This window comes from Garra rufa, chromosome 11, assembly GCF_049309525.1.
Source record: "Garra rufa chromosome 11, GarRuf1.0, whole genome shotgun sequence".
NCBI classification, from domain to species: Eukaryota; Metazoa; Chordata; class Actinopteri; order Cypriniformes; family Cyprinidae; genus Garra; species Garra rufa.
The window spans coordinates 40,754,108-40,768,008 of record NC_133371.1 but is presented as its reverse complement, the minus strand read 5'-3'; the positions used below and the strand labels follow the sequence as shown (position 1 = coordinate 40,768,008).

The 13,901-nt window shown below is 34.3% G+C and overlaps 1 protein-coding gene across 1 annotated transcript; it reads left to right on the top strand.

Annotated features, from left to right (window-relative positions):
• Positions 1-173: 173 nt before the first annotated feature.
• cers3b (ceramide synthase 3b) lies at positions 174-13,859 on the top strand. The gene is made up of 11 exons (XM_073850398.1): positions 174-1,218; positions 3,323-3,490; positions 3,787-3,904; positions 5,417-5,535; positions 5,658-5,715; positions 11,103-11,153; positions 11,445-11,537; positions 11,844-11,972; positions 12,357-12,463; positions 12,544-12,697; positions 13,153-13,859. Exons 2-11 carry the CDS (start codon positions 3,327-3,329, stop codon positions 13,264-13,266), a joined length of 1,107 nt encoding a protein of 368 aa, XP_073706499.1. The 5' UTR covers positions 174-1,218; positions 3,323-3,326; the 3' UTR covers positions 13,267-13,859.
• The last annotated feature ends 42 nt before the right edge of the window (positions 13,860-13,901 follow it).

Sequence of the window (13,901 nt, the reverse complement as noted above, 5' to 3'; positions counted from 1 at the left end):
TATTTTTAAAGGCCGTTTTCTCAAAATGAGTTTTTCTCTCCTATACTGCAGTATAGGAGAGAAAAACTCATTTTGAGAAAACGGCCTTTAAAAATATAAATCTATAAATTCTGATGTTTTTTACAGAGGAATTTGTTCATATATCATTTGCTTGATTTTCTACAACATTTTCTCCAATGTGACTTATAAATGAGGACAATAGCTTTAGAAGACAACAGAAGATATCCTTTATCTTTATCTTTCTTTTTCCATTGTCCTTTATCCAATAACAAGACACGTTCTAATAAAGATTATACAATATTCTAGTAAGAGTTCAAAGATCCTGCAGGATTTTCAGTTTCAGTTTTCAGTTTTGAAAAAAATATTTTCTTAAAATTATTTTTAATGTCTTGCATGGGCATTTTATACGATTGCTAAGCATAAAAGCCCAAACTACACTATGTGTTTTGAAAGATCTAGACTTTGGTTTGTGTTTGGTTGGAACCCTGGAACAAAAAATATTAGCAGAATTTTGACTTGGTTCTCATTAAGATTCTGTACACATTCCTGTAGGATTTAGGCTGAAGTAAATGCTTTCCTACCAAATCACTCACAAGTTACCGAAAACCAGTAGAGAGGTGTTCCTGTAATTCACCCGATAAAAAATGACCCAAACAACACCAAGGTCACATGTTTGATTCTCAGGGAATGCACACACTGATTAAACAAAATAAAAAAGCAGAAAAAGACAATGTAAAGCTTGACCACAATGTAAGTTGTTTTGAATAAAACCATATTTGACAGGTGCATTCATGTTAATAAGATACTAAAACAAAAAAGTCACAACAAAGAGTACATTTCTATTATTCAACCTGTGAGTTATTAACCTGTTTAGGGCATGCAATATTTCAAGGTTCATGTCTTATCTCTCTCTCCTTCTAACTCAGCCTTTCTTTCACTATACCTGAGGTGACTGTGGCCCCTCCCACATATCGAATTCTCTGGCCCCTTTTCAAGACACACACTCTCTCAGGTTCAATGCGCTCTTTGTGGGGGGTTGAGGTATGCGGTGAAAGTGTATGTGAGAGAGAGAGAGAGAGTTTGCTTGTTCTGTTACCTAGCGGATTCATCAGGACTGGGCACAACTCTCTACTCAAAAGGTGTGTGTGAACAGAATTACAACAGAGAAAGCCGGAGGTGGAAAGAGAAGAGTGTGTAAAAACTAGAAGACATAAGAAGGTACAGCATTTGTTTTTGTTTGGCATGTGTTTCTCTGTCAGTCTTTGGGACGTTATGTGTCTGTTTGTCATGGTAACAATAAACAGTCACTATAAGAATACATGCGGTTACCTGAGCTACACTGCTTTCACTAACAAAATATTACTTAATTCAGAGTATTTTGTATCTGTCTTATGTGTAATACAATATTAGTTTGATACTACCGCTCCTGAGCTGTAGACTTTCCAGACTGGGTCTCTTAGACATAAAGGTGGGTCTGAATGACTTTATGTAAGTCCAGATCCGTACTGCACTCGAATACTCCCAGTGAGACTTGGGACTGGCTCTCATTAGAGCTGTTCAAACACGTTTTGAACTTTTTCACACACTGTTCCTTCATGTTATTGTAGATTACATTAATAAAATATTCCACTAATTTTTCTGACACTGCTAAGCAAGTCACAATTTATTTATTGGAAAAAAACTCAATGTCAGAGTTCTGAAGGACTAAACTTCTAGTTCTGAAGTTGTATAGAAGCTATTAAACAGAATTTGTCCAGTAAATTTTGCCGGCGTCTGTGTTTGTTTGTCTCTATTGTGTATTGTGCTCAGGTACGTATCCTATTACAGGAGCTACTGCATAACACTATAATAGCTTGGAAAAAATAGACCTAAATATTCTATTCATTTTGTCTGTGCATCTACACAAAAAATGGTAATATTACTTCACATCACTGTATCGACCTAAATGCATTTTGCTTTTTTTCACATCTTAATCTTTTAAATCAGGTCAAAAGTTTACACACACTTTTCAGAATCTGCAAAATGTTTATTATTTGACCAAAATAAGAGGGATTATACAAAATGTGTGTTATTTTTTATTCAGTACTGACCTGAATAAGATATTGTGCATGAAATATGTTTAAATATAATCCACAAGATAAAATAATATATATATATATATTTTTTGTAATAGTTGTTCATCATGAGTCCTTGTTTGTCCAGAACAGCTAAACTTTCCGTTGTTTTTCAGAAAAATCCTTCAGGTCCCACACATTCTTTGGTTTTTCAGCATTTTTGTGAATTTGAACCCTTTCCAACAATGACTGTATGATTTTGAGATCCATCTTTTCACACTGAGAACAACTGAGGGACTCATATGCAACTATCACAGAAGGTTCAAACGCTCACTGATGCTTCAGAAGGAAAAACCATGCATTAAGGGGCTTTTGAAATTTAAAGATCATGGTAAATGTAACTTATTTTGTCCTCTAGGAAACATGTAAGTATCTTCTGTAACTTCCGAAGGGCAGTACTAAATGAAAAAAAATGATATTTAGGCAAAATATAAAAAATGTACACATCTTTATTCTGTCCAAATGTTTTCACCCTCCTCCCTTTGTATTAGTTGCATATTTTTTTGAAGAACAACAGGCAGTTTAACTGTTCAGGACAAACAAGGGACTCATGAACAACTATAATTAAAAAAAATAAAAACACATCTGTGGTTAATGTTAATCTGTGTTCAGGTAACAACATAGTATTAAGAATCAAGCATATGTAAACTTTTGAACAGGGTCATTTTTTTTTTTATAAATTCAACTATTAATTTCTCTTGTGGACTATATGTAAACATATTTTATGTGAAATATCTATTAAATAAAAAAACAACATGCATTTTGTATGATCTCTCTTATTTTGTTCAAATAATTAACATTTTGCAGATTCCGCAAGGTGTTTGTAAACTTTTGACTTCAACTGTATCTAACTATCTACTGTATCCATCTATTGTTCTGTCTTTATCTATATATCTGTCTGTAAGGCCTATAACCATCAAATTTCAAGGCTGTCAGGCCTTTCCAAAGTCTGTCTGGACAAAATTTGCTTCTCTAGTTAAAAAATTACAGTTACATCCATTTATTTGCATATCACTTCATTCAGTGTATTTTTTGCTCTGCTTTACAGATTAAAATTCCAAAAAATTTGAATTGCATTCTCTTTCAGATTTGAATGAAACACAACTCTGTTACTCACAATCATGGCTTTCTACTGTTTCTTCTTCTGCATTCTAATTGTTTTATTGGATAAAAGCATCTGCTAAATGAATATTGGGTGTTTTTCACAGGGCCATGCTTAGTGAGTGGTTTTGGTGGGATCGGCTCTGGTTGCCGAGGCCGGTGACATGGGCGGACCTACAGGACGGTGAGGGGCGTGTCTACGCCCGCGTGTCCCATTTGTACATCATTCTACCTGTAGCACTCCTGCTGCTAGGCTTAAGAGCTTTGTATGAAAGGTAAAGCTAAATGCTATTGAAAACACCAGCTTACATCAGTGTTAATTTACATGCAGGTTTTTTTGCTGATTAGTGCTGTGGGTATTGTATATTCATGCTGTTCGTCAGGAAAACTGAGCTGGTAAAGCCAGTTGGTCAAGGAAGCTTTACTACTTAAGCTAATTAATAAGTCTGGTGAGAACGGCAGCATTTAAAACAACATGTATTATATTCTTATAGTCTTTATAATTGTTAAAGGGCAGTGAACGTCTAACTGATGAAGGTGTGACTCTTACTGTCTCTCCCTCATTCAACAGACTGATCGCGGTGCCACTGGCTGAGGCTCTTGGGGTTAAAGACAAAATTCGCAAGAGAGCGTCACACAACCCCGTACTGGAAAAACACTACAAAACACACTCTAAGCATCCAACACAGGTAACCCCCAAATCACATTTTTAATGCATTTAATCTCACTAATTGCATTTAATCTCAAAACCTGTTCAGATCCAATTCCACCCTAAAATCAGAAGAAAATTAAGTTGTAAGAATTGTAATCATTAGAATTGTAGTATCTGTGATACTATAATGTGAAACAAATTATGTTCTATTTATGCTTAGTTTAAATAATAATAATAATATTAATAATAATAATAAAACAAAAATGAATAATTGTCAGATGGAAATCATTAGTGAAACATAACTAGATTGATTTACTCTCAATAAAATATTTACATGTACAGTATATGCCTTATAATAAGTTGAATGTTATCATTAAATATTTGATTAGTATTGCCAATACATTATAAAACAGCCTTAAATATAAATGCATTAGTAAACACAATTTTATGTTTTAAAATGCATTAGGATAAAGAAATAAAAAGAAATGTACGTACACTAAAATAACAGATCCAAATTTTTGTATTTTTATTTTTTTAAATCCATTTTTTGAGCTACAATTTCAGTGTGCGAACATTATTTTTTTCTTTATTATTTGTTTCATTTTTTCCTGCACCTGAACCTAATTTTGGTCAATTTTGGATTGTCCACACCATTTTGCACATTTACAATGCATTAGATTGTGTAAAAAGCGTAACCATATGTACATACTGGTACATACTGTAATAATGTCTTATAACTGTAATTATTTAAACAAATTATTTATTTATATTTATTATATATATATATATATATATATATATTTTTTTTTTTTTATATATATATATATATATATATATATTTTTTTTTTTTTTTTTTTTTTTTTTAATAAATTAATTTATATTTTTTTATACATTTATCAAATTTAAAAAAACAGGCATATGTCATATTTACCGGTATACGTTGGGCCAGCACTTATTGACATATGAAGTATATGTGTCTAATAATGTTTGTGTATGTCATGTAATTTAAACATTTTTATAATGTATTTAGGCAATAACCATAATTTATTTTTTTATACATTTATAATTTAGAATAATGTATTATAACTGTAGTTATTTACAAAAATAAATGTATATTCAGAAAATGTATAATTGTATAATTTATAAATGTACATTTATATATATATATATATATATATATATATATATAAAATTTATAAAAACATGCATACATCCTATTGACCAATATAGGTTGGGCCAGCACATATTGACATAAGTTGATGTGACTAGTAATGTTTGTGTATGCCATTTACATAGGAAACAACCATAATTTAAACATGTTTTATTATTGTTTATAATGTGCTTAGGCTGTGACCATAATTTAAACACTTTGCTATAATTAATAAATTAATTTAGATATTTTTTAATTCATATATTTTTTAATTATTTTAAAATGTATACAATTTATAAAAACAGGCATATATCCTATTGACCGGTATAGGTTGGGCTAGCACATATTGACACATGAATCTCATGTGTCAAGTAATGTTTGTGTATGTCATGTACTTAGGCAGAAATAAAAGGTGTGTGTAAAAAGCTGGGCTGGTCGGAAAGGCAGGTGGAGCGCTGGTTCCGCAGACGGAGGAACCAAGACAGACCTGGAATACTTAAGAAATTCAAAGAAGCCAGGTATATTTACACACGCTAAACAAACTTCCATGATTGACTCATTCATATTTGCACATATTTGACCTTTTAAACGTTTTCCAAGGTGTATGTCTGTTATTAACAAGAGTATTTCCTTGCTCTAGTTGGAGGTTTGCCTTTTATCTGTGTTCGACTTTCGGAGGCGTGCTGGCTTTATATGATGTAAGTGTTTTTTAGCTATATATACAAACCTCAGACTGCATCTGAACATCTGAGTGACCTCCAAACAGCTGCATGTATGTGTGTGTTACAGCACATGCAAATATTCTCAGGAGAGACCTTGAATCAGCATGTGTGAAATGAGAAATGCCTGAGGGGTAATTAGTAACATTTTCCCACCTGTGAACTGCGCCAGCCTGATAGAAAGATCCACAAACGGGCACAATAACAGGCATGGACAGGCCCTGCACACACCCAGACAATCACACACATATTAACTTGTTGTTAAAACGAGCATCACTACCACTATACTACAGTATTTAATTTAAGCATGTAATCCCACATAACCATATCTAGGGTTTTAGGTAGAGATTAATGGGTGAGCTCTTTTTAATTAAGTTTTTAATAATACAGAAATCAATTTGTTGTTTTGAAGAGCCTGTAATTAAACGATTTCACAAGAGCAAAGGTGAAGGTTATCGCAGCTCAGACGAACGGCATGTCTCTTGAGTAGCCTATGATATAACTTTTATACAACAGTTCAGTAAACAAGAAGGTAAAGTTAAGTAACTTACATTTTAGATACAATATGGGCAGTTAGTTTGCTATTTTGCTCCACCAGTGAACTGTTTCAACCGTTGAGTATCTCTGAGGAGCACACTCTGGCGGTGTTTCATATTAAATGAATCAATGTTTTGAATCAATGTGTTGATTCGAAAGATTCATTGATTCATTCACTTGATGCTACCTTCTGGCATAGTGATCCAACTTGAAGAAAGAATCACCGCTAATACACAGAGGATCTCGGTGTTTCGTTCATATTAAATGAATCAATAATGTTTCGAACAAATCTTTTAATTCGAATGGTTCGAAGATTCACTCACGTGACGCCACCTACTGGCGAAACGATGCAACTTAAGAAAGAATCACTGAAAAAAATCCTCATTGCTAATGGTCCTTGTACATTTTATTCATAGGAAAACGTCAGAAATAGGAAAACGGCTCATTTATTAGTTTTTTCATTTGTTCAGAAAACGAAAAAACGAGATTTTGGCTCGATTTTTCATTTTTTGGTTCACGGGTAGAAAACGGATAAACGACTTCAAAATTCGTTTTCCACATGTGGGCGGTCACGAGACGCCACTTTACGCAGATTGGTCGACCAAATCTGGACCGGTGACGCCATCCATTGTTCGTTCAACAAAATAAAAGACCATTATTTATTTATTTTCATTCTTTTGCAGTCTTTAAAACAACAAACATACAAGTGCAATAACATTAATTACATCAAAATATAATACAATATAACTAAAAATATTATAATAATAATAAAATTGGAAAAGCAATTAGAAAATCACACAATGTACACAAGAAGTACAAATAGTTACAAATTATTCAAACAATAGATTTAAGGCTTGAAAATAATTTACAGCTTGTGTCGCGTTATTTCTTGATTCTTTTAACATTGCATACCTGGCTGTTTCTATTAAAATGAGAGTCAACAAGAAGATAGTCCTCTGACTGGGCTTTCTTCTGTTCAACCTAAGTCGTTTCACAAATATTTGTTTCACAAATATTAATCTGCGTCCAGCATGTTTTATTTTGCTGAATGATTTTTAATCTGAGTATCTGCGGTACAGTCAGCGCAAAGAAGAACAGGGGTGCGTTTCCCGTACAACGACATAACTCGCTGGTTAACCTCCATAGTACGATGCATTGTTGTGGAAACGAACTAGCTAGTCACGACTGTTTCCCGAACATGGTCGTATCTCGGTCGTTTGAACCACATTAGTTCAACAACTTAGGGCCGTTGTTAATGACGTCACCGAGTAATAACTTCTGCTATTTAACTAATTATGGATCTCAAAAATGCAACTATATTGAACATGGCACCTAATTACTAATTTACTATTTTTTGTTCCCTGTCATTTCGCTTTATTTGATGTTTGATTCATCGCGTGTTCTTACGTCATACTCCGGGGTTCCCTCAGGCATTTGTGCACATGCACACTACTCATTATCAACGCTTATAGAGGATGCACAAAAATACATAGATTAAAATGCATTTATATTTATATTCAATGGAAGATATAGATTGTACTGCATGTTAGCTTACTTATTGTGAGCAACATTTATTGAGCTCATATGTCTTACTAACAAGAAAAAATGCTTCTAACCACAGGTCGAGAGCTGTAGTTCTAACTACATAAGTTTGCGACGCTGTTTGCAAATGTTCGTTTGAACTATGGTTTCGGGAAACACCGAATCGTTGAACTATGTTGGTAACGACGGAACTTGCGACCATAGTTGGCTAACGATGCTTTTGGGAAACGCATCCCAGATGAGTATCTCAGTGTTTTATGCATAATAAATAAATCAGCGTTTTGAAAGAATCTTTAAATTCGAATGGTTCAAAGATTCACTCACTTGACGCCACCTACTGGCGAAACAATGCAACTTGAAAAATCCTCAACGCTAATACACAGATCTTGGGCTGTATCCGAAATCGCCCCCTATGGGGACAGCCATTTTAAGTGGTGTTCGAAACCATAGTGGACGTTACCGAGTGCACTCATTCAATCCCACAATGCACCGCAAAAACGAGTGTACAACCAGTGTACGCTCAACAGCTAGAGATAACCCATAATGCATTGTGAGAGTCGCGCGCTGACTGAATTCCCGCGTCTCGCCAGACGATGGCGCCCGCAGCTGAATCATCCATCAGTTAATTTTACAACATGCTCGTCCACTGCGTGATACAGCGTACAACACGGGTACAAATTCGTTGTAAATTGATTATTAAATTGTTTAACCAGGGTTTATACGTAAATTCCTTGACATAGTTCGAGATAAATCCTTTAATCTTACTACTGGAACTGTCCGTTTTAAATGATTGTTAAACAGTAAGCAAAACTATGCAAAAGCGGCAGTCCTTCCGGTGCACTTAGTGTCCGAATTCACTCACTCGTTTTCATTCACTCCTTCAAGTGAACTGTACGAGTGGACTAATGTAGGGAATAGTGAATAGGGTATAGGGGGCGATTTCGGATACAGCCCTAGTGTTTCGTTCCTATTAAATGAATCAATGTTTTGAACGAATCTGTTTATTTAAATGATTCATTGATTCACTCACTTGACACCACCTACTGGCGTAATGATGCAATTTAAGAATGAATCACTAAAAAAAATCCTTAATTGCTAATACACAGACCAGATGAGTATCCAGATGATACTTTGTTTTGAACAAAACTCCTTTAAATCAATGTTTTGAATGAATCTCTTGATTCTAATAATTTTAAAGATTCACTAACTTGACGCCACCTACTGGTGTAGCAATGCAACTTGAAGAAAGTATCACTGAAAAATCCTCTTCACTAATACACAGAGAAGTATGTCATTGTTTGTCTTATTAAATTAAAGGGATAGTTCACCCAAAAATGAAAATTTGATGTTTATCTGCTTACCCCCAGGGCATCCAAGATGTAGGTGACTTTGTTTCTTCAGAAGAACACAAATAAAGATTTTTAACGAAAACCGGTGCAGTCTGCCAGCCAAATAAATGGAAGTGGATGGGCACCAGACCTTAAAAAGTAAACAAAAACATGCCCAGACAAATCCAAATTACACCCTGCGACTCTTGACGATACACTGATGTCCTAAGACACGAAACGATCAGTTTTTGCGGAAAACAGAACAGTATTTATATCATTTTTTACCTTTGATACACAGCCACGTCCATCTGTCCTGAGCATGAGCTTTTGTGAATGCGCTCTGGTGTAGTATACGCAAACGCCGTAAGGGGAAATCGGTAAAAAGTCCCGGATGAGTTTGCGCAAGCAAACGTAATCTTTTAGCTTTAAATCGGTTTGAACAAGCGCAAGTAATTACCATTTTGAATAGCCGCTATACCCACAGTCTCTGTGCACTGTGTAAACAATGAGTGTTGTATACATGCGACAGATTGCTTCCGGCGTTTGCGTATACTACGCCAGAGCACGTACACATGTAACAAACCTGATGCTAAACTCGTGCTCATGACAGATGGACATGGCTGTGTATCAAAGGTAAAAAAATTATATAAATACTGTTCAGTTTCTCACAAAAAACGATCGTTTCATGTCTTAGGACATCAATGCATCGTCACGAGCCGCAGGGTGTAATTTGAATTTGTCTGTGCATGTTTTTGTTCATTCATATTAAATAAATCAATGTTTTGAAAGAATCTTTTGATTCGAATTATTCATTGATTAACTCACTCACTTGACCTCACCTACTGGCATAACGATGCAACTTGGAGAAATAATCACTGAAAAGTCATCATTGCTAATACTGTACACAGAGGAGTATCTCTGTGTTTTATTCATAATAAATGAATGAATGTTTTAAATGAATCTATTGATTCGAATGATTCAAAGATTCACTCACTTGACACCACCTACACGACTGAATGATGAATTTGAAGAAATAATTACTTAAATATCCTCACTGCTACACAGACGAGTATCTCAGTGTTTCTGTCCTATTAAAGGAATCAATGTTTTAAACAAATCTGTTGATTCGAATGATTTAAGGATTCACTCACTTGACGCCACCTAATGGCGTAACGATGCAACTTAACGAAAGAATCCATAAAAATTCTCATCGCTAATACACAGACCAGACCAGTATCTTGGTGTTTTATTCATATTAAATGAATCAATGTTCTAAACAAATCTGTTGATTTAAATGATTCAAAGATTCACTCACTCGATTCCATCTACTGGAGGAACGATGCAACTTGGAAAAATAATCACAGAAAACTCCTTGTCGCTAATACTTGGATGAGTATTTCGGTGTTTCATTTTCCTATCAAAGGAATCAACGTTTTAAACAAATCTGTTGATTTGAATGATTCAAGGATTCATTCACTTGACGCCACCTACTGGCGTAGCGATGCAACTTTGAGAAAGAATCACTGAAAAATTCTCATCACTAATACACAGAGTGTCTCTGTGTTTTATTCATATTAAATGAATTAATGTTTTGAACCAATCTTTTGATTGAAGGAATCACTGATTCACTCACTTGATGCCACCTACTGGAGTAGCGATGCAACTTGGAGAAAGAATCACTGAAAACTCCTCGTTGCTAATACTTGGACGAGTATTTCGGTGTTTCATTTTCCTATTAAAGGAATCAATGTTTTAAACAAATCTGTTGATTTGAATGATTCAAGGATTCATTCACTTGTCGCCACCTACTGGAGTAGCGATGCAATTTAAAGAAAGGATCACTAAAAAATCATTATCGCTTAAACAGAGTGAAATATTAGTGTTTATTTTAATTTAATGAGATTAATTGGTTCTAAAAATAAATATACAACTTCTACACTATATTGTTTTGTCCAACAGAAACCATGGTTTCATGATCTACGGGTGGTGTGGGCAGGATTTCCCAAACAAGTAAGTGTGACCCATAGAAGTAAAAAAAAGAGTGTTTTAAAAGCAAAAATGAATACTGTACGTAGCACAGTGAAAACTAGTCTTAATTTGCATATTGTTCTGGAAAGGTTGTGTTTGTGCAAGCATGTTTGTATGGCGGTTGGATTTTAAATATGTTTGTTTTGTGTGTGTGTGTGTGTGTGTGTGTGTGTGTGTGTGTGTGTGTGTGTGTGTGTGTGTGTGTGTGTGTGTGTGTGTGTGTGTGTGTGTGTGTGTGTGTGTGTGTGTGTGTGCGTGTGTGTGTATACACAGTCACTGCTGGACTCTCAATACTGGTATTACATCATTGAGATGAGTTTTTATGGTTCTTTACTGTTCAGTGTGGCTGCAGATGTAAAGCGTAAGGTAAGGATGCACTCTTTCATAAATATTTAATCTCTAAAAGATTGTGTATAACTATTAGATAAAATTAGTCACGTCAAGGTCAAAAGCTCGCTTATTCAACTAGCCTGCAGGTAGCACTACTAATAATGTCATAAAATGTCAGCAAAGCGATAATTCATGCAGTTCAGTGCATTAAGGTTTAAGAAATGGATGTATTGTATTCATTAAATGCATGCATTCATAATGGAGATATTTTATGAAATTTGTAAAAAATAATTTAAAATTTGATATGAATATGAACTTCAATTTCTCTCTGTTGATTTGTAGGACTTTAAGGAGCAGTTGGTCCATCATTGGGCCACTCTAACACTGCTGTCCTTCTCCTGGTGTGCCAACTATGTCCGAATTGGAACACTGGTCATGCTGGTGCACGACACATCCGATGTCCTACTTGAGGTGAGAAAGCGATTAAACAGTGAATGAAGAGTTATGGCTTAAAGAGGAAGGATAGTTCACCCAAAAATAAAAATGGTCCCAAACCTGTATGACTAAAAAAAAAATTAGATGTATAATTAGATTTTAGAATGATTTCTGAAAGATCATGTGACACCAAATATTGGATTAATGGTGCTAAAAATTCAGCTTTGCATCACAGGAATAAATGACAATTTAAAATATATTAAAATAGAAAACAGTTGTTTTAAATTGCAATTATATTATATTATATTATAATATTTATGTTTGACTGTATTTTTAGTGTGCACAATATTTCATCCAAAAACTGTATGTATAGGGTGTATTGTGTTAAAAGTTGTCATTTATCTTTGCTATCTCTGTTAGTCTGCTAAGATGTTTAACTATGCTGGATGGGAGACAGCCTGCAACAGTATCTTTGTGGTGTTTGCTCTGGTCTTCATGTTAACCAGACTCATCATCTTCCCTTTCTGGTAAGTGTGTGACAGAGGTAAATGAGTGGGAGATTTTAAGTTTAAGTTTATTAAATTGTATGTGTGTGTTGTGTATACAGGCTGATCCACTGTACGTGGGTGTATCCTCTGGACCAGTTTGAACCCTTTTTCGGCTATTATTTCTTTAACGTCATGCTTGTGGTGCTGCTGTTATTGCACGTGTTTTGGGCTTCCCTGATCCTCCGCATGGTCAAAAAGTTCCTCTTTGGCAAAGTGAGTATCCATTGTTCTTTATATAAAATAACTAATAAAGCAGTATATGCATTTAAGAGATTTTACTATCCACTATATGGGTAAAACTTCTGGTTCATTAGGGAAATAACGAGAAGAATAACAGCGTGCAGTAAACAGTAAAACTGTTTGCACTACAAACCAGTGTGTTCATGTTTAAAATAATACAATAAAATGTTAAGACACCAAATTGCAGCAAAACAAGCTGTTTTGTACAGCTAAAAATAGCTGGATGTGGATGAGACTGAAAGAGCTTTAAAATTTACAAATAGCCACGCCCATTTTTATAGCAAGAAAAAGGTGAAATAATAAATGCTAGGATTTTTCTTAATGCATTAAACCGCAACAATAGTAAAATGATCAAACAAATCAGTTTATTAAAAATACATTTGTGTGTGTAAAAGTGCACAAGGTTAATTCTCTTTCATTTTCTTTAGCTAAAAGGAGATGAGCGCAGTGATGAAGAAGAGGATGAGGATGAAGGTTCTGAGGAAGACTACACACACACCTACTCTAATGGATCTGGGAACGGACTGTCTAATGGACATTGACGCAGAGGGAGACATTTCACAAATAGACACAAATAGCCTTTTGATGCCATGCATGCATATATGTCCATATTGGACACATGATTCATCTGTGAATTTTCTTTTCTACATAGCCTTTCATATTAAGGTTTGTATATGTACAGATATTATGGTAGATGAATAAAATCACATACAAATTAATACATTTTTAACATTAATTTATAAACTTGTTAGCATGTGCCAATCCAAGTAGTAGTTGAAACTATCCAGATGAAGTTTCCTATGCTCATCAAGGTTGCATTTATTTGATCAAAAACACAGTAAAAACAGTAATATTGTGAAATATTATTACAATTTAAAATAGCTGTTTTCTATTTGAATATATTTTAAAATGTAATTTATTCCTGTGATGCAAAGCTAAGTTTTTACTCCAGCCTTCAGTGTCAGTTCTAATATGCTGATTTCCTGCTCAAGAAACATTATTATCAATGTTTAAAAAAGTTGTGCTGCTTATATTTTTGAGTTTTGATCTTTTGTAACATGAATGTCTTTACCGTCTCTTTTGATCAATTTAATGCATCCTTGCTGAATAAAAGTATTAATATTACTGACCCTGATTTTTTTTTAAAATTGTACTGTACACTGTGCAATGCAATATA